At 44.6% G+C, this 24,490-nt stretch overlaps 1 protein-coding gene across 1 annotated transcript in view; it reads right to left on the reverse strand.

Annotated features, from left to right (window-relative positions):
• The window catches only part of c7h21orf58 (chromosome 7 C21orf58 homolog), a 56,662-nt gene extending 35,913 nt beyond the window's left edge, over positions 1-20,749 (reverse strand). The window contains exons 1-2 of the mRNA XM_033024229.1: positions 20,535-20,749; positions 3,702-3,762 (exon numbers count right to left, since the gene is read on the reverse strand). Of these exons, the coding sequence (XP_032880120.1) occupies positions 3,702-3,762; positions 20,535-20,600 (127 nt within the window). The 5' untranslated portion in view covers positions 20,601-20,749. The remainder of the gene's footprint in view (positions 1-3,701; positions 3,763-20,534) is intronic.
• Positions 20,750-24,490: the final 3,741 nt, after the last annotated feature.

Below are 24,490 nucleotides of genomic sequence, written 5' to 3' on the forward strand. Positions count from 1 at the left end.
CCTGTTTTTGCTACCAAAGTGGATAACCTCACATTTATCCACATTAAACTGCATCTGCCATGCATCTGCCCACTCACTCAACCTGTCCAATTCACTCTGCATTCTCATAGCATCCTCCTCACAGTTCACACTGCCACCCAGCTTTGTGTCATCTGCAATTTTGCAAATGTTACTTTTAATCCCTTCATCCGCCCGACTCATCACCCACACCAAATCCTGGCATCACATCACTCCAGTCCTCAAACAACTTCACTGGCTTCCCATCTCCCACTGGATCAACTACAAAATCCTGATCCTCACCTACAAAGCCCTCCACCATCTGGCCCCCCCATATCTCACTGACCTCCTCTCCCCCTACCAACCCTCACGGTCCCTCAGATCCACATCAGCCGGTCTCCTCTCCATCCACAAGTCCAACCTCCGCAGTTTTGGGGACAGAGCCTTCTCCAGGGCAGCTCCCAGGCTCTGGAACTCCCTCCCCCAACTGATCCGCAATTCCGTGTCCCTTACCATCTACCAGTCCCGCCTCAAGACCCATCTCTTCACCTCTGCCTATCCTTAGCCCCACGTCCCCCTCCCTTTTCATCTGTGCATTAATTGCCTCATATTGTGTTTTGTATTGAATTCTGTCTTTACTTTGTGTACTAGTCATGTCTCTACTATTTATTTCATTCCCCTCACATGTTTTTCCTCTACCAGCTAAATTTTTGTAAGGTGTCCTTGAGACTCTTGAAAGGCGCCCATAAATAAAATTTATTATTATTATTATTATCTAAATCATTAATGTATATTGTAAATAGGTGTGGTCCCAGCACCGAGCCTTGCGGTACCCCACTAGTCACTGCCTGCCATTCTGAAAGGGACCCGTTAATCCCAACTCTTTTTTTCCTGTCTGCCAACCAATTTTCTATCCATGTCAGCACTCTACCCACAATACCATGTGCCCTAATTTTGCCCACTAATCTCCTATGTGGGACCTTATCAAATGCTTTCTGAAAGTCCAGGTACACTACATCCACTGGCTCTCCCATGTCCATTTTCTGAGTTACTTCCTCAACAAATGCCAGAAGATTAGTCAAGCATGATTTCCCCTTCGTAAATCCATGCTGACTCGGACCGATCCTGTTACTGCTATCCAAATGTTCGGCTATTTCATCTTTTATGATTGACTCCAGCAGCTTGTCCACCACCGGTGTCAGGCTAACTGGTATATAATTCCCTGGTCTCTCTCTCCCGCCATTCTTAAAAAGTGGGATAACATTAGCTACCCTCTAACCCACACGAACGGATCCTGAATCTATAGAACATTGGAAAATGATCACCAATGCATCCACGATTTCTAGAGCCACTTCCTTAAGTACCCTGGGATGTAGACCATCTGGCCCTGGGGATTTATCAGCCTTCAGTCCCATCAGTCTACCCAACACCATTTCCTGCCTAATGTGGATCTGCCTTCAGTTCCTCCATCACCCCAGATCCTCTGGCCACTAGTACATCAGGAAGATTGTTTGTGTCCTCCTTAGTGAAGACAGATCCAAAGTTCCTGTTCAACTCAACTACCATTTCCTTGTTCCCCATAATAAATTCACCTTTTTCAGTCTTCAAGGGTCCAACTTTGGTCTTAACTAACTTTTTCCTCTTCACATACCTAAAGAAGCTTTTACTATCCTCCTTTATATTCTTGGCTAGCTTACCTTCGTACCTCATCTTTTCTCCCCGTATTGCCTTTTTAGTTATCTTATGGTGCTCTTTAAACATTACCCAATCCTCTTGCTTCCCGTTCATCTTTGCTACGTTGTACTTCTTCTCTTTTTTTTTTATGCTGTCCCTGCCGTCCCTTGTCAGCCACGGTCACCCCTTACTCCCCGTGGAATCTTTCTTCTCTTTTGGAATGAACTGTTCCTACACCTTCTGGATTATTCCAAGAAATACCTGCCATTGTTGTTCCACTGTCATCCCTGCTAGGGTATCTTTCCAGTCAACTTTGGGCAGCTCCTCCCTCATGGCTCCATAGTCCCCTTTGTTCAACTGTAATACTGACACCTCCGATTTACCCTTCTCCCTCTCAAATTGTAGATTAAAACTTGTCATATTATGGTCACAAACTCCTAATGGCTCCTTAACCTCAAGTTCCCTTATCAAATCAGGTTAATTACACAACACTAAATCCAGAATTGCCTTCTCACTGGTAGGCTCCAGTACAAGCTGCTCTAAGAATCCATCACAGAGGTACTCCACAAACTCCCTTTCTTGGGGTCCAGTACTAACCTGATTTACCCAGTCTACATGCATGTTGAAATCTCCCATAACAACCATAGCATTACCTTTACGACATTGGTGATACAGGACACCAATGGAGCATCCACCCGCATCTTCATCAGTTTGCTCCCTAGCAGTGCAGGCCGGATGGTGCTAAAAGCACTGGAAAAGTCAAAAAACATGACTCTCATAATAGATCTGGGGGCTGGGGGGGGGGGGGGGGGGTGGTTGTGCTGTCCCTGACGTCCCTTGTCAGCCACGGCTTTCTGGAGCACTAGTATGGGTGTTGTTGGCTGGAGGGACTGGTTTCCAGAGGGCTAGTATGGACATTGTGGGCCGAATGGATTCTTGGGCTGGCAGCTTGGTCACTCACGCCTGGTGTGCTGGCAGCTCACTCACTCATGGCTGGTGGGCTGGCAGTTGACCCACGGCCATTCCTTGAAATACCATTTCAAGCAGGGTGCAAGGCCACCAAATTCAAGTGCAGTTTCCTACCACTTCAAGCAGAATACAAGGCCACCAAATTCAAGTGCAGTTTCATACCACTTCCAGCAGGGTGCAAGGCCACCAAAATCAATATAAAGCGCAAACAGGAACTGGTCAAGATTAAACTTTTAATTATATAGAAGGCAAGGCAACTTTAATTAGGCAAGGCAACTTTATTTAGGCAAGGCAATTTTAATTGGGCAAGGCAACTTTAATTAGGCAAGGCAGCTTTAATTAGGCAAGGCAACTTTAATTAGGCAACACAGCTTTAGCATTTCCAAGCCAAAAGCAACACAGCTTTAGCATTTCTAAACCAAAGGCAACACAGCTTTAGCATTTCCAAAGCAAAGGCAACACAGCTTTAGCATTTCCAATGCCAAAGGCAACACAGCTTTAGCATTTCCAAACTATACTTTCAAACCACATTAATGGCACTGACAGGTCAGTAAAACTACTCACAGTTTAGTAGACATGTGTTCAGTGTTATTCACAGCTCAGACTGAGAGACAAGACCCTCTCGCTCCCCCATCTTGCAGAGACTGACCGAGGCACTCAACATTTCGAGTTTTATAGTCCCTCCGGAGGGGGCGTGGTCTTCAGGAGAGAGAATCTCAACATTTTTTAAACACTAATAACTTTTATTTTTTATCGATGGGAAAAATCTTCTTGCCCTGCAGCGGAGGGGGACTCGAAGATGGCCAAAAATCACAGCCTTAAGAGGCAGCGTTTTTTCTAAAATCAATATACAGAACAACAGGAAGTGGTCAAGATCAGACTTTTAGTAATTATGGATGGAACAGGATTAAAAGCACTGTGGCCTCCGTCACTCCCATTTGCTCTGTTCTTATATCTGATAACCAGTGGGCTACTGCACAGTCCATAAATCCTGACTATGAGCACTTAAAGCTCACCCACCAGCCCCAGTCCCAGCTTATTTTCCACAAGCAGGTCCTTACGTGCAGTGGATGCTGCTGTGTCCGACCGGCCATCCAGGTTATCCCGCTCATTCTCAAGTTTCTGCAATTAGAAACGGTACACATTTACTGTGAAGGAAAAACACTTACCAAATACAACAATTACATTTCTATTTGTTTTAGATTGGGTGAAAGCAGGCACGGAACCCGCTATCAAAACATGGAGGGGACCGGGGGACAGGGTGGGCACACTCACACACACATGCACGAGGCTTCGGAAGCTCAATCCACCGCTAAATGCAGCTCAACTCTGCCTATCTCGCCAGGTTAACCTACAGCCCTGTCTGGACTGACGGGACACCAGCGCTGCTTCTCCGCGCTGGCCATAATTCCCGCAAGTCCAGGCAGGTTCACCTGGCGGGACAGGCAGAGTGAGCTGGGTTTAGCGCTGCTTCTCTGACTCGTCTTACTCTCGACCTCTCTGGCCACCCGTGGGGGTGGGGGGGTGGGACACTCGGGTGGGAACAGGACAGCGCCGGAGACCCGGCCGGGATCGATCCTGGCTGCGGATGAGGCGCAGGTCTGTGCCGCGTCTCCCTCCTCCAATCACCGCACTCTATCCTCAGTCCCACCTCCCCCCCCACTCCTCCCTCCTCCAATCATCACGCTGAATCATCATGTCCCGCCTCCATTGCCTGCTGACCGACGTCTCTCTCGTCCAATCAGCGCCCTCGATCAGCAGTCCCACCTCCACTGTCTCGCGGAAAGCAGAGATTTTTAAAATACGGATGACAAAAAATTGGGGTGGATGTCCCCCACCTCTCAAAACACGTGTCTCCTCTGCCCCCCCCCCCCCCCCCCCCCCCCCCCCCCCCCCGGGTTTTCCGCCCCTGGGTGAAAGGACTCATGACAGGACTTGTAAATACACACTTCCATGGAGAATGTCAAACAAATTTCCAGGTATCACCGACATTATTGCAGGGAGAAGCAAAATGAAACTATTGTACAGTCTAATACCTAATTCATTTCCACAGCTATGGCATTCGGTGAGGCCGATTTGCTATATCCTACTTTGAATTTCATCCCCATTGAGGGATGGAACAGGAAAGAAGCAATTGTACATTCCTCAAAGTCCTCCTCCTTACCACAGCACCTCAACTCATTCGACACTTCACTACATAGGTATCAAACACCCCAAAATCAAGTTCAAATGTAAATAAATGCCATCACATTCTGGTTAACATAGGATGAAGTCAAAGCAAAGTGGGGAACAAGGGTGTGTTTAAGTGAGAATTGAGAATACAATTGTGAGGGATACACTTTCAAATGAGGAAGCACCAGATAGTGATCCCCTGTGGAGTTACAGTATATATGGGAGCCACACCTGAGAGGGATAAACCTCTGGTGCACTGGAGTTGATGAAGGCAAAGGAGAGAGCAGCAAAGCCACTGGCAAAATAGACTTGGCAACGATTAGACAGCTTGTAGGGAATGGTCGCAGGAGGTCAGGATTCCAGTTTTGTGACAATGCACCATTTGCTCGATATTTACCCATTTACTTAATTTAGTTTATTTATTTTAGTCTCCTTATGTCCTTTTCACAATTTACATTTTATCTATCTCTGTGTTATTAGCAGATTTAGCAACCAAACCTTCTGTGCCTTCATCTAAATTATTTATAGAAATTGTAAATATTGGAGGCCCCAGCAAAATAGTGGAGCCCAGGAAAATCATTTGTTACAACTTGCCTACCAGAAAATGACCTGTCCATGTCTAATCCCTGTATTTTTATATTCATTTTAAAATAAGACAGGTTTTGGGGAGGGGAGAGGGGAGATAATGTTTTTCGGAAATAACCGTAGGAAAATATTAATTTAATTTGACACATAGTGCAAAGGAATTTTATAGAGCAGAGGGACCTTGGGATGCAAGTACATGGTTCCCTGTAAGTAGCAACCCAGGGACTGGATGCAACTGGATCCTTGCCTTCATCATCAGACCACAATCAGTACAAATTGACAACAACACTTCCTCCTCAATAACCATCAGCACAGGGGAACAGGCAGTGTGCTTAGTCCCCTGTTCTAACTCTATACCCATGTCGGTGTAGCCAGACACAGGATCAACGGCATATTTAAATTTTCCAATGACACCACCGTTGTCGGACGAAATATGGATAATGATGAGTCGGAGTAGAGGCGGGAGGTTGAAAATCTGACTGAATTGTACCAAAGATACAATCTTCCTCTCAAGATCAGCAAGACCAAGAGAATGATTGTTGACTTTAGAAGAGGGAAACCATGTATACACGAACCTGTCTTCATTGACAGGTCGGTAGTGGAGAGAGACAACAACTTCAAGTTCCAGGGCATGTGTATCTCAGCAGATCTGTCCTGGACCCAGCACATTGATGCAATCATAAAGAAAGCCCATCAATATCACAACTTCCTGAGAAGATTGAAGAAATTAGGTCGGTCAACAAATACTCTCTTGAACTTCTACAGGTGCACAGTAGAGAGCATATTTATTGGTTACAACACAGCCTTGTTCGGTAACTTGAATATCCAGGAATTAAAGAGATTACAGAGAGTGGTAGACACCGGCCGGTCCAAAGTGGTACTGATTCCTCACCATCGAAGGAATCTATAGGGGGCACTACCTCAAAAAGGCAGCCAGCATCATCAAGGACCTACACTATCCTGGCCACTCCTACCATCGGGAAAAAGATATAGGAGTCTGAAAACAATTACCTTCAGGTTCAAGAACAGATTTTTCCCCAACAACCATTAGGCTCTTGAACACTCCAAAAAACTTACTAAACTATGAACTAGGACGGTCTTGCGACACTAAAGACTTTGGGGTTTTTTGCACTAATATTGGGGTTTATATTTTATTGAATTTTGTTGTTTACTGCGATATCTATGTACTGTGTTTTCAAGCCTGTTATGCTATGTGTAAGAATTTAATTGTTCCGTTGGCGGTAGATATTACAATTAAATACTTCTGACATGAGGGGAATAGAGTGACAAAAAAAGCATTTAGCCTATTGCAGACCTGTGAACCTAACGTCAGTAGTCAGGAAATTATTATAATAACCTCTGAGAGACGGGATTAATGATTACTTGGAAGCATAAGGACTGATCAGAGATAGCCAGCATGACTTTGTCAAAAGTAGATCTTGTCTGACCAATCGGAGTTAATTTTTTGAGGAAGTAACAAAGTGTATTGTTGCGGCAGCGCAAAGAAGGTGATTCATGTGGATTTCAGTAAGACCTCGACAAGCTCCCTGTAAAAGAATAACATTGTAAATTAATAATATTGTAAAAGGGGAAGGGGAGAATGAGATCCCAAGGTAACGGAACATCTGTTTAGGAAGGAACTGCAAATAGTGGTTTACACCAAAGATAGACACAAAATGATGGAGTAACTCAGTGGGTCAGGCAGCATCTCTGGAGAAAAGGAATAGGTGACTTTTCAGGTTGAAATCTTTCTTCAGATATTTTTAGGATGTGGGAAGAAACATGAGCACAAGGTGAAAGCGATTGAATCACAAAGATCATTGTGCAAACTTCAAGCCAAACAGAATTCAAGGTCAGAATTGATCCTTGGTGCTGTGAGGTAGCAGTAATTCTTTGCACCATGCTATCCAACCTATCTGACTTCACTGCTCTGTACACGTAGCTATAAGTTATTTTCCTATTCAAACATACATCTACAGACAGACATCTTGGGGAGTTAAGGGTTAACAGGGAGACATTTTTTTAATGTTTTTCAAGTAAAACAGGGTGGCACCAACATGCAGGCAGAGGAATGTGAAGTACATTTTCTTATTTTTAAACTTGCTTTGCATAAGAATAGATAACAGTGATGACACCAGCCGTAGATGATTACAGTGCGACGTTAGAGACTCGGGTAATAAACATAGATAGATGTTGTGCTTTTAATTGCAGAATATAAATGAATAAAATTGGTTCCGCAAAATCAATTAACAATACGGCTGAGAACAATAGCAGGTTGAGTGCTGTGAATGTACCTGGCGCCTCTGATATTGATCAAAAATGTTTCTTTTAAACAAGCTTCTTAAACATGTCCTGCCACTTTCAATGAGATGGACAAACCAGATTCCTCTGATCTTGTACTCTCTTCAAAACTGTACCATTTCATTTATATTGCACCGCCTCATTCTCTCTTACACCTTGTGCTAAATTTCACCAGCTCAGTTCACCAGTCTACATCCTCTGCAAGTCTTTTACTATATTCCCAAATTTTATATAATTTCCAACCAATGAAATAATGCCTGTTTATCGGCGGCCCAATAATAAAAACAGAGAGAGAGAGAGAGAGAGGGGGAGAGGAGACACCGGTGGAGATTGGGGCACCGGGGAAGGCAGAGATAGCACCGGCACCGGCAGAGGAATCGCTGGAAAGAGGTGTTGGCGGGTTCGCCGATAAATGCCGTTGTCAAGACTGGCCAAGTAGGAGCGTGGTTCCGCGGTGGGCCCCAGAATGACTCCAAGGCGGTCATAACCGCAAAGTGACCGCAAACGGACAACCTGTCCCTTGTTAAGCAGTTGAAGTGGAGAGCTGGTTTTATCGTAGTATTGTGGCGGTGTTGGAGCTGGGATTGGATAACTGATGGCGCACAAACTTGTGGTTCTAGTAGTTGCTTGGCCCTAGGCAGAGTGGAGCGGGTTTGCCGTGACATGGGCCGTTTTCGGCTGCAGATCCCAAGAGAGGGTCGCGGACAATGTTCCCAAGGTTGAGTAAGTCGAGATAAACACCAGAGCCAGCCCTGTGTGAGCATTCCATTAGTGCTTTTGCACTTTTTACCGCGCGCTCAGCCAGGCCGTTGGACTGCGGGTACTCGGGGCAACTGGTAATGTGGTGAAAGTCCCAGTTTTTCGCGAAATTCCTGAAGAGCTGACTGGAGAACTGAGGTCCATTGTCTGAGAGTAGCTTTAGGGGGGCTCCGTGGACAGAGAAGTGGTGAGTTAATTTCTGAATGACCATGGCTGAGGTCGGGCTACTGAGCAGGTCGATTTCAAACCATCCTGAGTAGGAATCAACTGAAACCAGGCATTGTTGGCCGTGCCACTCGAAGATGTCGGCTGCTACTGTGGACCATGGTAAGTCCGGCGTGGGGTGCGGGAGAATTGGTTGTTTCTGTTGGTTTGTGAAAAGCTATTGCAGATCGGGCAGGCAGCAAACTTCTCTAGAATGTAGTCAGCCATATCTGGCCAGAACAGCATTCCTTTCGCATGTTGAAGGGTTATTTCTGCAGCGGGATGGCCCCCATGGACAATGTCGAAGTACTTGTTGTGAAGAGACTTCAGGATGGCCGCCTTGTATCCTTTCATTATCATGCTGTCCTGAATGACCAGTTCGTCAAGGATAGGGAAAAATGGACAGACTGCTTGTGGCAGGTGGTGCTGTTTGTCTGGCCAGCCGCGGCGGATGATAGTGGCCTGCGATTGTAGCTTTTCATCTGCAGCTGTTTGTGACACTAGGATGTCTAAACCGGCAGATGGGAGGCATGAGACCATCATAACCGTGTACCCCTCATGCTCATCATCAGACAGGTGTTTTTCGCAGGTTGGGCGAGGTGCCCAAGAGAGGGTGTCAGCTAAATGCGCTGGTGCAGTGTGGATTGGCTTACTGAGGATACTGACCAGAGGCTGGTGATCGGTTTCGACCGTGATCGGGTTTGATAGGATGTGTATCCTTGGACGTTTAGCTCCCAGCTCTGATCCTCTTTCTGCCATTATTCTGCGATGCCCAGAATGTCAAACCTATCAATTTCTAACCATGCTTTAAGCTCATCCACCTTGTTTCATATTCTGCGTGCATGCAAATATAACACCTTCAGTTTTACATTCACCACGCTTTTCAAAATGGTCTCCACATTGTCCTAAGTTAGACTCTTATCCTTTTCAAAACTCTCTGTCCCATTTATTATTCTGGAGACTTCAGTAACCTCTCCTGCACTTTCCTTCCTTTTAACTTTATCCATAATTTTCCTATCTGTTGAACCCCCCCCGCCGCCCCGACTGAACTATTTAGTTTAAAGCCCTATCTACAGCACTTTCGCCAGGAACCTGGTCCCAGCAAGGTTCAGGTGGAGAGCGTCCCATAAGATTAGATGTGTTCAAGAAGGAACTGCAGATGCTGGAAAATCGAAGGTACACAAAAAAGCTGGAGAAACTCAGCGGGTGCAGCAGCATCTATGGAGCGAAGGAAATGGGTAACGTTTCGGCCCGGCCCGAAACGTTACCTATTTCCTTCGCTCCATAGATGCTGCTGCACCCGCTGAGTTTCTCCAGCTTTTTTGTGTACCATAGGAATAGACGCCTCCTTCTTTAACATCTATGCCAATGTCCCATGAATTCAAACCCAATTCTCCCACACCAATCCTTGGGCCATGCGTTCAATTCACTAATCTTATCAACACTGTGTCAATTTGCTGGTGGTTCAGTAGCTGTCCAGAGATGACTAGCTTTTTAGTTCTGATTTTTAATTTAGTCGCTAGTTGCTCAAATTCCCTCAGGTGAATGTCAGAAAACTTGTAAATATGACATACGGCCTCTCTACCTGAATTATAACCATATAATAACCATATAACAATTACAGCACGGAAACAGGCCATCTCGACCCCTCTAGTCCGTGCCGAACACATAGTCTCCCCTAGTCCCATATACCTGCGCTCAGACCATAACCCTCCATTCCTTTCCCATCCATATAACTATCCAATTTATTTTTAAATGATAAAAAACGAACCTGCCTCCACCACCTTCACTGGAAGCTCATTCCACACAGCTACCACTCTCTGAGTAAAGAAGTTCCCCCTCATGTTACCCCTAAACTTCAGTCCCTTAATTCTCAAGTCATGTCCCCTTGTTTGAATCTTCCCTACTCTCAGTGGGAAAAGCTTTTCCACGTCAACTCTGTCTATCCCTCTCATCATTTTAAAAACCTCTATCGTCCCCCCTTAACCTTCTGCGCTCCAAAGAATAAAGCCCTAACTTGTTCAACCTTTCTCTGTAACTTAGTTGCTGAAACCCAGGCAACATTCTAGTAAATCTCCTCTGTACTCTCTCTATTTTGTTGACATCCTTCCTATAATTAGGCGACCAAAATTGTACACCATACTCCAGAATTGGCCTCACCAATGCCTTGTACAATTTTAACATTACATCCCAACTTCTATACTCAATGCTCTGATTTATAAAGGCCAGCACACCAAAAGCTTTCTTTACCACCCTATCTACATGAGATTCCACTTTCATGGAACTGTGCACAGTTATTCCCAGATCCCTCTGTTCCCCTACATTCTTCAATTCCCTACCATTTACCATGTACGTCCTATTTTGATTTGTCCTGCCAAGATGTAGCACCTCACACTTATCAGCATTAAACTCCATCTGCCATCTTTCAGCCCACTCTTCCAACTGGCATAAATCTCTCTGTAGACTTTGAAACTCTTCTTCATTTCCCGCAACCCCACCTATCTTAGTATCATCTGCATACTTACTAATCCAATTTACCACACCATCGTCCAGATCATTGATGTACATGACAAACAACAGTGGACCCAACACAGATCCCTGTGGCACCCCACTCGTCACTGGCCTCCAACCTGACAAACAACCATCCACCATTACTCTCTGGCATCTCCCATTCAGCCACTGTTGAATCCATCTTGCTACTCCACCATTAATACCCAACCATTGAACCTTCTTAACCAACCTTCCATGAGGAACCTTGTCAAAGGCCTTACTGAAGTCCATATACACAACATCCACTGCTTTACCCTCATCAATTTCCCGAGTAACATCTTCAAAAAATTCAAGAAGATTAGTTAAACATGACCTTCCAGGCACAAATCCATGTTGACTGTTCCTAATCAGACCCTGTTTATCCAGATGCTTATATATATTATCTCTAAGTATTCTTTCCATTAATTTGCCCACCACTGACGTCAAACTAATAGGTCTATAATTGCTAGGTTTACTCTTAGACCCCTTTTTAAACAATGGAACAACATGCGCAGTACGCCAATCCTCCGGCACTATTCCCGTTTCTAATGACATTTGAAATATTTCTGCCATAGCCCCTGCTATTTCTACACTAACTTCCCTCAATGTCCTAGGGAATATCCTGTCCGGACCTGGAGACTTATCCACTTTTATATTTCTCAAAAGTGTCAGTACTTCCTCTTCTTTGATCCTCATAGTTTCCATAGCTACTCTACTTGTTTCCCTTACCTCACATAATTCAATATCCTTCTCCTTGGTGAATACCGAAGAAAAGAAACTGTTCAATATCTCCCCCATCTCTTTTGGCTCTGCAGATAGTTGGCCACTCTGACTCTCTAATGGACCAATTTTATCCCTCGTTATCCTTTTGCTATTAATATAGCGGTAGAAACCCTTCGGATTTACTTTTACCTTACTTGCCAAAGCAACCTCATATCTTCTTTTAGCTTTTCTAATTTCTTTCTTAAGATTCTTTTTACATTCTTTATACTCCTCAAGCACCTCATTTACTCCATGCTGCCTATAACTATTGTAGATATCCCTCTTTTTCCGAACCAAGTGTCCAATTTCCCTTGAAAACCATGGCTCTTTACAATTTTTACGATTTCCTTTCAACCGAACAGGGACATAAAGATTCTGTACTCTTAAAATTTCACCTTTGAATGTACTCCATTTCTCTTCCACATCTTTCCCATAAAACAAACTGTCCCAATTTACTCCTTTTAAATCCTTTCGCATCTCCTCAAAGTTAGCCTTTCTCCAATCAAAAATCTCAACCCTAGGTCCAGTTTTGTCCCTCTCCATAATTATATTGAAACTAATGGTATTGTGATCACTGGACCCGAACTGTTCCCCAACGCATACCTCTGCCACCTGACCCATCTCATTTCCTAACAGGAGGTCCAGTACCGCCCCTTCTCTAGTAGGTACTTCTATGTATTGTTGCAAAAAACTATCCTGCACACATTTTACAAACTCCAACCCATCCAGCCCATTTACAGTACTGCGATGGCATTTCAGTCTCAGTCACAGAGGCCGATGTCAGGAAATCCTTCAGAGGGGTGAACCCCCGAAAAGCACCTGGTCCTGATGGTATACCCGGCCGTGTTCTAAAAACCTGTGCGGACCAACTGGCGGGAGTTTTTACGGACATTTTCAATCTCTCACTTCTGAGGTCTGAGGTCCCCACCTGCTTTAAAAGGGCATCAATTATACCGGTGCCCAAGAAGAGTAAGGTGACATGCCTCAATGACTATCGACCAGTGGCACTAACGGCGGTGGTGATGAAGTGCTTTGAGAGGTTGATCATGGAGCAAATCAACTCCTACATCGACAAAAACCTGGACCCACTGCAGTTCGCGTACCGCCACAACAGATCAACGGTGGATGCGATCTCGCTGGCCCTCCACTCCGCACTGGACCACTTGGACAACAAAAACTCATATGTCAGGCTGTTATTCATTGATTACAGCTCGGCATTTAACACAATCATCCCCTCCAAACTGGTTACCAAACTCGCAGAACTGGGTCTCTGCGCATCCCTCTGCAACTGGATCCTCGACTTCCTCGTCCACAGACCACAGTCTGTTCGTATTGGTGGAAATGTGTCAGCCTCAATAACAATCAGCACGGGAGCACCTCAAGGCTGCGTGCTCAGCCCCCTGCTGTACTCACTCTATACCCATGACTGCGTAGCGAACCACAGTGCGAACTCCATCATCAAGTTCGCTGACGACACCACTATTGTGGGGCGTATCACTGATGGGGATGAGTCAGAGTACAGAAGAGAGATCGAGCAACTGTCCATATGGTGCCAGCGCAATAACCTGGCCCTCAACACCAGCAAAACCAAGGAACTGATTGTGGACTTTGGAAGGAGTAGGAGGGGGACCCACAGCCCCATTTATATCAACGGGTCGATGGTTGAAAGGGTCAAGAGCTTCAAATTCCTGGGCGTGCACATCTCTGAAGATCTTTCCTGGTCCGAGAACACTAATGCAATCATCAAAAAAGCACATCAGCGCCTCTACTTCCTGAGAAGATTACGGAGAGTCAGATTGTCAAGGAAGACTCTCTCTAATTTCTACAGGTGCACAGTCGAGAGCATGCTGACCGGTTGCATCGTGGCTTGGTTCGGCAATTTGAGCGCCCTGGAAAGGAAAAGACTACAAAAAGTAGTAAACACTGCCCAGTCCATCATCGGCTCTGACCTTCCTTCCATCGAGGGGATCTATCGCAGTCGCTGCCTCAAAAAGGCTGGCAGTATCATGAAAGACCCACACCATCCGGGCCACACACTCATCTCCCTGCTACCTTCAGGTAGAAGGTACAGGAGCCTGAAGACTGCAACAACCAGGTTCAGGAATAGTTACTTCCCCTCAGCCATCAGGCTATTAAACCTGGCTCGGACAAAACTCTGATTATTACCCACCACTTTCTGTTATTTGCACTATCAGTTTATTTATTCATGTGTGTATATATTTATATCATGGTATATGGACACATTTATCTGTTTTGTAGTAAATGTCTACTATTTTCTGTGTGCTTAAGCAAAGCAAGAATTTCATTGTCCTATACAGGGACACATGACAATAAACTAACTTGAACTTGAACTTGAACTTGAATGTGTTTCCCAGTCTATGTGTGGAAAATTGAAATCTCCCACAATCACTACCTTGTGCTTACTACTAATATCTGCAATCTCCTTACATATTTGCTCTTCCAATTCTCGCTCCCCATTTGGCGGTCTATAATACACCCCTATAAGTGTTGCTACCCCTTTCCCATTTCTTAGTTCCACCCAAATAGCCTCCCTAGACGAGCCCTCTAATCTATCCTGCCAAAGCACTGCTGTAATATCTTCCCTGATAAGCAATGCAACACCTCCACCTCTTGCCCCTCCAATTCTATCACACCTGAAGCAACGAAATCCTGGAATATTTAGTTTCCAATCACAGCCCTCCTGCAACCATGTTTCACTGATCGCCACAACATCATACTTCCAGGTGTCAATCCAGGCTCTAAGTTCATCCACTTTTCTTACAATGCTCCTAGCATTAAAATATACACATTTAAGAAACCCACCCTCTCTTATTCTCTGATTATTTTCTTTTTCTTCTCTTTCCCCTACATTTTGGGTCAGAGTGCTACCATTCTCTGCCCCCTGCTTCACACACTGACTGCTAGCTTTCCCAATTTGAGTCCCTCCCCCCAACCATACTAGTTTAAAGTCTCCCCAGTAGCCTTTGCAAATCTCCCCGCCAGGATATTGGTCCCCCTTGAGTTCAAGTGCAACCCGTCCTTTCTGTACAGGTCGCACCTTCCCCAAAAGAGGTCCCAATGATCCAGAAACTTGAATCCATACCCACTGCACCAGTCCCTCATCCACGCATTTATCCTCCACCTCGCTCCATTCCTACTCTCACTGTCGCGTGGCACAGGCAGTAATCCTGAGATTGTTACCTTTCCAGTCCTTCTCCTTAACTCTCTACCTAACTCTGAAACGCTGGGGACTACACACTGATTCCTGTGGTACCTCATAGTCAGAACTAAAATAGTAACAATCCATTTATTCCCAGTCTTTGTTTCCTATGCGTTAACCAATTCTCAATCCATTTCAGTACATTATCTCCAGTTCCAACTGCTCTAACTTTGTTGACCAATCTCTTGAAGTGGGGGCTTGTGAAAAGATTTCTGGAAATCCCAAAACACTACAGTTACCATTTTCCTCTTCATCTATTCTCACTGGTTACATTCTAAAACAACTTTGACAGATTACTCAAACTTGATTTCCCTCCATAAATCCATGCTAACATTGCTTAATCCTTCCATTCTTTTCACACGGCTCTTTTACTACACATCTTTCATTATCGATTCCAGTGTTTTCCCAGCTGACGATAGTTAACAAGTCAGTGGCTCTATGCTTCCACTCTCAGTCCTTCCTTATTTGTTGGAGTTACATTTCCTGCCCTCCAATCAAATGATCAACCCCAGAATCTATAGAACATCAACTCAAATTCATTTCTTTCGAAACTCTGCAATGTAGATCATCAGGTCCATGGAATTTATTGGCTTTCAATTTCATCAGCTTCGCTGGTACTTTTTTATACCAATTTTAATTTCCTTCACATCTCTAGAGCCATTGTTGTTAATATTTCTGGCAGGCATTCTTTGCATCTCTTCCAAGAAAATAAATTAGTTGTTTATTTTCTCAGTCATGTCCTTATTAATCATTATACATTTTCTGTGTCTGTCTTTACGATGAGGAGAGGCTGTTATTACTGATCGGCACTGATCAGCGTAAATCTATGTCTTCTAGTTTTATTCAGCTCCAAGAAGGGAAAACAATTCCCACAGTCTACCTGTGAAATATCCCATCTTAACCTCCTCTATTCCATGGAAAACAGATCTAGCCTACTGGTCTCTGATCATAACTAAACACAACATCCTAGGATAAACGTGGTGAGTCTCCTCTGTATCCTTTACTTGGCTTTGGTCTGCAGACTCATTTACATGGATAGGGGTATTTAAAAACAATTCCTATCTGCAGAAAGTTAATGAAGAGGATATGCATTGAAGGTGGTCCGCAAAAAAACAGAGGGTGACGAGGAACAACTAGTTTATATAGTAAGTGGGTGGAATGTGGTATGCATTGCTAGGTGAAGAGTGGAAGCAGAATGAATTATGATATTTATGGCCATAGTCATGTTACACAGAAACAGGCTTTTTGGCCAAAACCCTCCATGCCGACCAAGATGCCCCATTTGGTCCCGTTTGCCTGCATTTAGCCCATATTTCTCTAAGCCTTTTCAATACACGTAGCTGTCCAAATTATTTTTTAAAGTTGTCATTGTACCTGCCTCAGCTACTTCCGCAAGCAACTTGTTCCATATACCCATCATCTTATGTGTGGAAAAGCTGCCTCTCGGGTTCCTATTAAACCTTTCCCCTGTCACTTTAAACCTGTGACCTCTGGTTCTTGATAAACAAGCTCCCCTCTCTGCTCCATTAGACAGACACCATTAATCCCATCAGCAAGGACTTGTCCCAAGAGACAAAAACAAAGAATGCGAGAAATACTCAGCAAGCCACGAAGTATCTGCGGAGATAGGAGCAGATTCAATGGTTCTGTTCAATACCTCCTCCTCAGAATTCGGAAAAATTAGAAACTAAAGATCTGGGTAAGTCCTGTCAAGTATGTGGTGAGGAAGCCATGGTTGAAGGTAGAGGAGGACATAACAGTGTTGAAGAAAGCATCAGTTATCCTTTATGTCCTGGCCAATTTTCATCCCCGTGCCAGCACCAGTAAACAGATTGTCTAACCGTGTTCTCATTAGTATTGTAGGAACGTTTATGCACAATGAAGTTCCTGACCCTATATCCTCTCCACAAGATAATCCCTATTCAATACAGAACTACAGGATGCAGGACTGTCATTGTATGATATTGGAAACAGTATTGTTGAGTTGATAAACTTATTGAATAGATAGTACACATTGCTTGATATCCGCACTGAGCTCGTCTTTTGTGGATCCGCATATTGGGATCACGGTTTACATTTCCTCATGGATAAACTAGAAGGGATGAATTTTGGTGCACAGCCAAGGTCATGTTAAAGGAGCAGAATTAGGCCTTTCGGCCCATTGAGTCTACTCCGCCATCCAGTCATGGCTGGTCTATCTTTCCTTCTCAACCCCATTCTCCTGCCTTCTTCCCAGAACCACTGACACCCCTACTAGTCAAGAATCTGACAATCTCTTCCTTATAAATATCCATTGACTTGGCCTCCACAGCTGTGGCAAAGAATTCCACAAATTCACCACCCTCTGACAAAAGAAATTCCTCATCTCCTTTCTAAAGGTGCATCCTTTTATTCTGGTCTACTCTCCCATTAGTGGAAATATTCTCTCTACATTCACTCTATCCAGGCCTTTCACTATTCATTAATTTTCAATGAGGCCGACCCCTCATCCTTCTAAACTCCAGTGAGTAAAGGCCCAGTGCCATTAAACGCTCATCATACGTTAACCCAATCATTCCTGAGATCATTCTCGTAAACCTTCTCTGGACCCTCTCCAATGCCAGCACATCCTTCCTCTGACATGTGGCCCAGAACTACTCACAATACATGTTGGAATAACAGTCAATGGCATTCGTGTAAGGCCAAAATATAGTCTTTGGTTCTATTCCCTGCATTTCACTTGGAATTGTTGCAGAGTGAACACCATATCCACTGTGCCTCTGGATGGACAGATCTCTCACAAAGTGACTTGGAGGGAAGCTCCTTGGCTACTGGCAGGAGGTGGTTGGATTTCCTTGCAGCAGACAGTAAGGAGACTCCTCTGCCATATTTGGTGCCAAATTGTTTCCTTTTTTGAAGGTGTTCATAATTACTCCGAGACCTACTGGCAAGTACATCTCTGCCCTATTTTAGAACATCATCACCACTCTTTGACAAATGAATGTTCAAGACCAGAGACACAATATGCTGGAGTAACTCGGCAGATCATACAGTAAATGGTGGCCGATTAGGAAAAGGGGAGATGCAACGAGACCTGGGTGTCATGGTACACCAGTCATTGAAAGTAGGCATGCAGGTGCAGCAGGCAGTGAAGAAAGCGAATGGTATGTTAGCATTCATAGCGAAAGGATTTGAGTATAGGAGCAGGGAGGTTCTACTGCAGTTGTACAGGGTCTTGGTGAGACCACACCTGGAGTATTGCGTACAGTTTTGGTCTCCAAATCTGAGGAAGGACATTATTGCCATAGAGGGAGTGCAGAGAAGGTTCACCAGACTGATTCCTGGGATGTCAGGACTTTCATATGAAGAAAGACTGGATAGACTCGGCTTGTACTCGCTAGAATTTAGGAGATTGTGGGGGGATCTTATAGAAACTTACAAAATTCTTAAGGAGGTTGGACAGGCTAGATGCAGGAAGATTGTTCCCGATGTTGGGGAAGTCCAGGACATGGGGTCACAGATTAAGGATAGAGGGGAAATCCTTTAGGACCGAGATGAGAATAACATTTTTCACACAGAGAGTGGTGAATCTCTGGAACTCTCTGCCACAGAAGGTAGTTGAGGCCAGTTCATTGGCTATATTTAAGAGGGAGTTAGATGTGGCCCTTGTGGCTAAAGGGATCAGGGGGTATGGAGAGAAGGCAGGTATGGGATACTGAGTTGGATGATCACCCATGATCATATTGAATGGCGGTGCAGGCTCAAAGGGCCGAATGGCCTACTCCTGCACCTATTTTCTATGTTTCTATGTAATTCTGGATAAAAGATATAGGTGACAGCCTGCGCTTGGACCATCGTTTCTTTGAACACATACGCTCAGTCAGTCTTGGCCTACTCGATCTCTCGGTTGCCAAACATTTTAACTCCCCTTCCCATTCTGTCCTGGGTCTTCTCCATTGTCAGAGTGAGGCCACACACAAATTGGAAGAACAGCATCTCATATTTTGCTTGGGCAGCCTACAACCCAGAAGTCTGAATATTGATTTCTCTAATTTCAAGTAACCATTGCATCCCTTCTATCTCCACTCCTTCCCCATCCTAGTCATCCTGCTAGTTCCCTGTTCGCATCCATAAATCCCTTTATTATCACCTCTTCCACAGCCAACAATGGATCATTGTGGGCTCCTCCTTTCCTTGGCCATCAGTGCTGGCTCTGATTTGTTCTGAACCTTTTCATACCTCCAGTTTCCCTCTCCCCTGACTCAGTCTGAAGATGGGCCTCAATTTGAAATGTCACCTATTCTTTTTCTGCAGAGATGCTGCCTGACCCGCTGAGTTACTCCAGCATTTTGTGTCTATCTTCGGTGTAAACCAGCATCTGCAGTTCCTTCCCACAATTTCAAGAATGGACCCCTGGAAAATTTGACCATTTCATGAGGCTCAGAAGCTCTCCCTCTCCCGTAGTGAAGGAAGACATCAATGAAAAATTCACTGGTGCCTTGAGTGAACAACCTTGACCATCTAAGGTAAAAGGATATTTGAAGATTAAAACCTCAAACAGAGCACAAAGTTTTGCTTGAATGGGTAACACTCTATAAAAATGCTGGAGACCCTGATGGACAGGCTACATTATTCGTATGTCCAACACCAGGATCCTAAAACAAGATGCTGCTGCACCCGCTGAGTTTCTCCAGCATTTTTGTGTACCTTCCTAAAACACTAATTTCGGAGCTGTCATGAAATTGACCACTGGGAGTACAGAGGAAAAGATTCAATGAAAAGGTCATTGAAAAGCTTTATTGAAAAGGTAAACATCCAGAATGACCCCTAGAAATTCCCGAACTGCTCAAAGTGGAGGAGCACTTGGGAACATGCGATGAGAGCACACATAATTAATCAGGGTGCAAATATGCCCATCCAAAAGTATTTAAAGTGCTACGAACATCATTCCCATCAGCGCTTTCCATGCCATCATTACCCCTCCGAGTAAAACACTTGCCCTACTCATCTCCTTTAAACTTTGCTCCTCTCACCTTAAAGCTATGCTTTCCGAGACAATTCAGAGACTGGTCTGTGAATTTAACACTGGGGCACATGGGTGGGGACAAGTCTCACCATGTTGGTGGGTGGGGACAAGTCTCACCATGTTGGTAGATGTGACGCCAGGAGACATAACATTAACATGCTATTTCATGCCGGCAAGGGGGTTTGGTTCCAGGTGTTGTGTTGACTACAGGGTATTGATATAGTAACCGACATAACAAAATGACTCCGAGACATCTTCCGAGTGGGTGTATAAAACTTCTGTCCTGCACCAATTCAAATGTTTCCATGTTTAACAGCCCTACCTACGAGGTCGTGAACAACTGCACGAGTTGCCTACCTTTTCCAACAGTTTTAGTTTTAATCTGGTCATCTGATCCACTAAGGAGGGATCTGCGGTTTCCATTCTCAATCAGGGTTAAAGATTTCGGTGCGAGGTGCTGCGGGCAGCCAGTTAGTGGTGAAGGGGGCGACGCCGGCTTGCAGGTCTCGCAGCGGCTTCTGCCCAGTACCTCGCTCGTCGCCAGCTCTCCCTCTTTCTGCTGGTTGCTAACCTGCTCCTGTAAACAGCGGGTTGCTGTAATCAAGTCACGCAAACCACTGGTCTTTGGTCCCGCCCGCAGCAGCCATCCTCTCGGGTGAACACTGGACTTTCTGTACGGGCGGGATAGCTAAAATATTTACACATGCTAAAACCTAAAGTTAAACATTATTTGACATTCTTACATTCGCAATAACAAGTCATGGCTTGTCTTCACCTCATTTAATCCGCGAATCCCAGTACAATCACCTTTGACTACAGTTGACTACAATCACCTTTGACTGAACAAAGGTAAATGCCCGTGTCAGCCGAGTTTCCATGCGCCTCGTCCTAAACTTTTCTGATGTTGCTACTCGGGTGGGAACTGTACAGGATAAAACACAACAGCAGACGGAGAGCCCCTTCGCCCCACAATGTCTGTGACGAACATGATGCCGAGTTAGTTAAATGAAACCCTTTTGCTTGCAAATGATCCACATCCCTCTATTCCCTGCATATCCACGTGCAAAAGTAAAAGCCTCCTAAATGTCACAATTATTGTTACTTCCATCACGGGTTGTCACGGTGGCGCAGGGGTAGAGTTACTGCCTTGTAGACCCGGGTTCGATCCCGACTACGGGTGCTGTCTATACAGGGTTTGTACGTTCTCCCCGTGACCTGCGTGGGTTTTCTCCAGGATCTTCGGTTTCCTCCCACACTCTAAAGACGTATCGGGTTGTAGGTTAATTTTTAGTAAATGTAAAAATTGTCCCTAGTGTGTGTCGGATAGTGTTAATGTACGGGGATCGCTGATCGGCACGGACCCGGTGGGCCGAAAGGGCCTGTCTTACTGCGGGGACCCAATTTGCGAGTTTCGAAGAGTTTGCGCTGGACTCAAGCTCACAGCATGGTCGACACTTAGTCCTAGGATGTCCGAGGAGATCACTGTAACTCTTCTTCATGCTCGAGGGAAGTTCCTGCATACTCGCGCCCTCAGTTTGGTCGAGGGAAATTTTTCAGCATGCTGAAAATTTTTCCGCAAGTAAAAATTGGTCGGCATGGTTCTTTTTAACTCGTAGTGCAGTGGAGTGGGGTCGCTATGTAGCAGTCGAGGTAGCCGTAGGCAATCTCCTTTGCTGACTGGGCATTTTAATTGGGTCATTGGAGTTTTCAGAACCTAGGAAAACCGACCGGTAATGTTAAATGCCCCCTCCACACTCTCTAAAGGAGTTACCGTGCACTGTGCCAGCCGTCTTTTACCTTCCTGTTCATCCCGGGTGTGAATTTCAGACAGCGCTCCCCCGCTTTCACTGGCCCCCGCCTTTGCGATGTGCGTGTGTGAGCTGACGGTCGATCCAGCTCGCGGTTTCATCGCTGACGGTCGACCCAGCTCGAGGTTTTTCAGGCGAGTGCCCTCGAGCTTGAGGGTCGAAGACAGTTGCTGAAAAGTCACGTTAGTGGGACAGGCCCTGAAGGGCTTGTTTCCGCGCTGTATTTCTAAACTGAACTAAACTAAACCACGACTGATAGTCTGTTCCAGGAACCCATCACTGCGTAAAAAACTTGCCAGACACATCACCTTAAAACTTTCCTCAATGTCCTCCAGTTTCTAGGAAAGAACTGCAAATGCTGGTTTAAATCAATGGTAGACACAAAATGCTGGAGTAACTCAGTGGGACAGGCAGCATCTCTGGAGAGAAGGAATGGGTGACGTTTCGGGTCTGATGAAGGATCTCGACCCGAAACATCACCCATTCCTTTTCTTCAGAGATTCTGCCTGTCCCGCTGAGTTACTCCAGCATTTTGTGTCTACCTTTGACATTTCTACCCCAGGTAAAATATTCTGACTGTCTAGCCCTGTGCGTGTCTCTGATAATTGTATAGACTTCTATCAGATCTTTCTTCAGCCTCCTACTCTTCAGACAAAACAATCCAATTTTGTTCATCCTCTTCTTGTACCTCGTATTCTCTGATCCAGGCAGCAGGCTGATAAATCTTTTCTGCACAGTTCTCAAACTCACATCCTTTCTGTAATGAGGTAGCCACAACTGCACACAACACTCCAAATAAGGCTCAACCAAAGTTTTACAAAGCTGCAATTGACTTCCTAACTCTTACACTCAATGCCACAACTGATGCCGTAAGCATACCACATACTGTCTTTACCACTCTATCCACTTGTATGGCTATATTTGATGAGATATGGACTTGGACTTCAAGATCCCTCTGCACCAAAGATCATAGAGCGGAGCAAGATAGTCCGCTCATCGAAAAAGCCATAGTAGGTCATGGGTAATCCTCAGCACCATTTCCGTAACCGGCTTACGTCTCTGCTCCAATCTATGATCTTTGGTCATGGCGTCCGCTCTATGATCTTTGGAGTGAACTATCTTGATCCGCTGTATGATCTTTCGTTTACACCGAAGATAGACACAAAAAGCTGGAGTAACTCAGCGGTTCGGGCCAGGCAGCATCTCTGGAGAGAATGAATGGGTGACATTTCAGGACGAGACCCTTCTCACCCAGGTGTTAGATAAAGTTAATTATTTTTCGTTTGATTACATATAATTATGCCGTGCTCTAAAACTGCAGACGCTAGCTTCAGCTCCTAGCTCAATATGTATGAAATTGTTGCAATGCAGAACACAGTCCTGAATCACGAAAGACTGATGCATTTCATTTGCCCAAGTGCATGCTGCACGCAGAACTGTTGCGGTTCCTAATGGATCGTATTGGGAGTCAAAAATCAAATTATAATTTGATGTTTCTTGATGCAGTTTCTTGATTGTGAATTAGGAATTTATGCACTCAGGACATTTCCTTGATTTGTGTTTTGGGAAAATATAATTGGTTTCTATTTCAAATGGTTTACACCGTTAACTAATCACAACTGAAGTAAACTCTTTTAAAAACACGTTGTTCCTGCAATTTATTATTTACGCGGTTTAAAAAAAAAATATATGAATACCAATTAGCAGAATATAGGGTAACCAGTTATGACCATGTGTAACTATTCATTTTACAGCAAAGAAATATTTAGATTTTAAAACACAGGCATTTTAAGAGTCGGATTACAGTAACGGTGCCTTAACATTAAGTGTTCCATTTCTCTACAAATCACCAAAATGCTACCCATAATAAAAAAAATAATTTGAGTTCCGTGTAAACGTCTATCACTTTTATTTATTCAATCCAAAATGAAAAGGCGAAATGTCAAAAAAATGCTAATCATTACAAGCTTTTTTGGTTGTTTGTGGCAAGAATCTTCATGTTGTATTGTCATTTGCTTTTACGCGCATTAAAACGAGTAAAGAAAATAACTCTACTGGGCTAAGTGCAGCGAGATTCCGAATTGCTGTATTTTTCACCCATTCAAATGGGTCCCAAAGCATTGATTTTAGAAACTGTCATACAGGTAATGAAAAGAGGGGAATGAAGTATGTATTTACTGGTGATTAATACATGCCCGGGATCGGTTTCAACGCAGGATGAAGTTAAGTACATAACTGGAGCCAGGTGCATTAATCATCCTTGAACACAAAGATCAGCTCCGCTCTATGATCTTTGCTTGAACACTCACTGTTGTATTTCGATCGCAATTGTACCCTCGACTGGACAGACTGATGTGAGTATAGGAAGGAGCTACAGATACGGATTTAAACCGAAGATAGACACAAAATGCTGGAGTAACTCAGCGGGACAGACAGCATCTCTGTAGGGAAGGAATGGGTGACATTTCGGGTCAAGACCCTTCTGCACTAATTCCTTCTCTCCAG

This window comes from Amblyraja radiata, chromosome 7, assembly GCF_010909765.2.
Source record: "Amblyraja radiata isolate CabotCenter1 chromosome 7, sAmbRad1.1.pri, whole genome shotgun sequence".
NCBI lineage: Eukaryota > Metazoa > Chordata > Chondrichthyes > Rajiformes > Rajidae > Amblyraja > Amblyraja radiata.